Source organism: Eurypyga helias, unplaced genomic scaffold, assembly GCF_000690775.1.
Source record: "Eurypyga helias isolate BGI_N326 unplaced genomic scaffold, ASM69077v1 scaffold20524, whole genome shotgun sequence".
NCBI lineage: Eukaryota > Metazoa > Chordata > Aves > Eurypygiformes > Eurypygidae > Eurypyga > Eurypyga helias.
The window spans coordinates 859-4302 of NW_010245877.1; the positions used below are offsets into that span (position 1 = coordinate 859).

At 51.0% G+C, this 3444-nt stretch overlaps 1 protein-coding gene across 1 annotated transcript; it reads left to right on the forward strand.

Moving 5' to 3' along the window:
* The first annotated feature begins 1971 nt into the window (after nucleotides 1–1971).
* On the forward strand, nucleotides 1972–3235 carry SSTR3 (somatostatin receptor 3). Its single transcript, XM_010150225.1, has one exon. It carries the CDS (start codon nucleotides 2030–2032, stop codon nucleotides 3233–3235), a length of 1206 nt encoding a protein of 401 aa, XP_010148527.1. The 5' UTR covers nucleotides 1972–2029.
* The last annotated feature ends 209 nt before the right edge of the window (nucleotides 3236–3444 follow it).

The window sequence follows — 3444 nt, forward strand, 5'->3', positions numbered from 1 at the left end:
AGTGTCCCCAACCATGCTTGATATTTGTAGGGCTCTGTATCCAAACGCTTTTTTTTGGAAATTCCTTTGCATGCAAGAGGAACATCCAAAGGGACTCCTAACTATGTCCCCACCTTTTAGAGGATCTTCTTTTTATGAATGTACTGTTCTGTTCTCTGCCACCCTTTGCAGGCTTCTTTGTCCCCAGAGTAGCCACTGCCCTCCCCTTTCCTCCAACAAGTGACTTGCCTCACTGGAACAGCACTAGAAAACAACATGTCAGAGGAAAGATCCTCAAGCTTAGAAATAGTGGTTCAAATCACTTCCTACTCCACCCATTCATGGCAGCCACTCATCACGCGTGGGACAACCCAATACTGCAGGACCCCGAGAGATGGGCTTCTATGAGGACAGTGTGTCACAGCCCAAGGCACCTGCAAATAAAGGCTAAACAGTTCCAGTCCTTCAAAACTCATTTAAGAGTGGTAGGAAGCATTTATGCAATAGCCTGTAGAAATGGCCTGAAGAGATAGTTGCCCAATTTTGGTTTTGTGAGGCCTATCAGATGAGGTTCTTTCAGCATAAAATTTGAGACACCTGTGGAATCTGTTGGGTTTGCCTATCTGATATCCAAGGAATTCATGCAAAGCCCATGTCTAGAACTTGGAATGACATCTAAAAAAAGAATAAAAGCTGTAATATCGAATCAAAGTTGTGATGCTACAGAGAATCCCATCTGAGTGATAAGTTTGTGGCCTCCTGAAAGCAGTTAATAGCGGGAGTCCTTTGAGATCCCCAGTTTTCATTTCAATAACAAAGGATCTTCAGACCCCAAAGAGATTTGTTGGGATGGGCAAATCTCCCTCAGGGTCCCTATTCTCTTCCACCAATTCATCCTCACTTTCCAGGAGCAAGTTCATCAAAAGAGTGAACTCCAAAAAAATTTTGCCAGACCACAGGTGATCCTGAAAACATCACTAATCTCCCCTGCATAAGGTTTGTCAGGGTGTCTCTAGTATGAAGTATACATTGGGCTCTGTCGTTCATATCTGGAGCCCTGACAGAAGACAAAAGGCACGTCCTTCCCTTATCTGTCCCTTCTCTCCCTGCAGCTTCTCACCCAGTGTCAGCAGGGCGCTGGTGGAGGGCTTGTTTGTTCAAGGCTCGCTCTGAGCGAGCCGAGTGCTGTTTCCATGCCAAACCCTGACGTGACGGGCAATTGGGCACCTCAGATCAGGAGGGCTGGGACACTGCTTTGGTGTTGCAAACAGCTGGGGCAGGCAGAGCCTCTTCCATTAGCGGTGTGTTGCAGGGTACAGAAGAAGAGAGAGAAAACAAGAGAGAAAGAGACGAGAGATCTGGACGGATCCCTCTTGATGTATCCAAAACAACCTGGCTCTTCCTTTGCTCTCATACTGCCATAACACAAACCAGATACCTTGCGGCTCAGGTGCTGCAGCCCTATGGCCTTGGACTGAGAGTAGAGGTGCTTTCATTTCTGCTGGTGGGGCTAACAACCCCACAATAACCTGGCCAGTCCAAAATAGCTTCAGCAAGCAGGAGGGTATTTGGTGAACAGGGGAACCGGAGCTGGAACAGCATTTTGTCACTGGATGCTCTTCCCTCTTTTGTTTGTAAGGTACCTGCCACCCATAAATGAGAATCAGGCTGCTGTGACTGTCCTCAGTATTGAAGTAATGTGCAGAAAATGAGAAATTTCCCTGTATCTATCCTAGTCTGGGGTTATTTCCCCAGAGGGTCTTTCACATTAGCCCACACTGAGCTATGCCCCTGTTTGTCCCTCCATGCCCACTGTGCCTCCCAGGACTAGACGATCAATATTGTCCTACATCTTCCAGCAGCTGCCAGCATCCACCCTGACTTCCCATGCCTGTTCATACCTACACACAGTTAAGTGGTGATTTTATCTGTGGCTTGTTCAGCTGTCATGTGCCCAGTATCAATGGCTTTTTTTTCTCCTCCTCTCATCTCCAGATTTCTAACTGATCCTGCAAGGACACTGCCCCCCACCCTCCACCCTGCCTCTGCTATGGACACTTCTGCTTTCAGCCTCCCCACGCCGACAGTGTCAGAGGAGGGGAATGCCTCCGGCAGCTGGGCAGGCTTCACCACCCCCAACATCTCCACCACCACCAGCCCTGGTGTGGTTGTCAGCGGTGTCCTCATCCCCCTTGTCTACCTCATTGTCTGCGTGGTGGGGCTGGCTGGGAATTCTCTGGTCATTTACGTGGTCCTGCGTCACTCCGTCAGCGAGTCAGTGACCAACGTCTACATCTTGAACCTGGCCCTAGCTGATGAGCTCTTCATGCTGGGCCTGCCATTCCTGGCCGCACAAAATGCCCTGTCCTACTGGCCGTTCGGGTCTTTCATGTGCCGCCTGGTGATGGCCGTAGATGCCATCAACCAGTTCACCAGCATCTTTTGCCTAACAGTGATGAGTGTGGATCGCTATCTGGCCGTGGTCCACCCAGGGAAGTCCTCCAAATGGCGGACGGCACGGGTGGCCAAGGCTGTGAGTGCAACTGTGTGGGTGCTGTCTTCCGTGGTGGTGCTGCCCGTGGTGGTCTTCTCAGACGTCCCCTTAGGGATGAGCACATGCCATATTCAGTGGCCAGAGCCTGCCTCAGTGTGGAGAGCTGGCTTCATCGTCTACACTGCCACCCTGGGCTTCTTCGGGCCACTGCTGGTGATTTGTCTCTGCTACCTTCTTATCGTCGTGAAGGTCCGTTCCTCTGGCAGGCGGGTGAGGGCTCTGTCCTCCAAGCACAAGCTTTCAGAGCGCAGGGTGACTCGCATGGTGGTGGCTGTTGTGGCTGTCTTCGTCCTTTGCTGGCTTCCCTTCTATGTGCTCAACATCATCAATGTTGTCTGCCCACTGCCAGAGGAGCCGTCCCTCTTTGGTGTCTACTTCCTCGTGGTGGTGCTGCCATATGCCAACAGCTGTGCCAATCCTATCATCTATGGCTTCCTCTCCTACCGCTTCAAGCAGGGCTTCCGGAGGGCCATCCTCAGGCCATCCCGCCGAGTCCAGAGCCAGGAGGTGCCAGCATGTCCCCCAGAGAAGACCGATGATGAAGGGGAGGAGGGTGAGATCAGCAAGATCACCCAGAATGGTAATGACAGGCAGAAACACCCTCTAAGCAGTGGGGAAGGAGAAAGCAATCAGCAAAAACCACTCCCTGAGGAGCCTGTGGGATGTGAGAAGAGCAACAAGTTGCATGTCAGTTATTTATGATGAAAGCAATGGTGCAGGGGAAAGAGATACTGCGACATGGGATCCCCTTCACCCTCTGTGCTTTTCCACCTCAGAGGCAATGGGAGAGGTTGATACAAGGGAATACTAAAGGCCAAGAATCTGCTTAAAGATGAAGAGGGCTCCATGAGCTTGTGGAAGAAGCAAAGCATTGTTCCTGGCTTTGGAGGGGCACTTGATGTTTGTGTGGC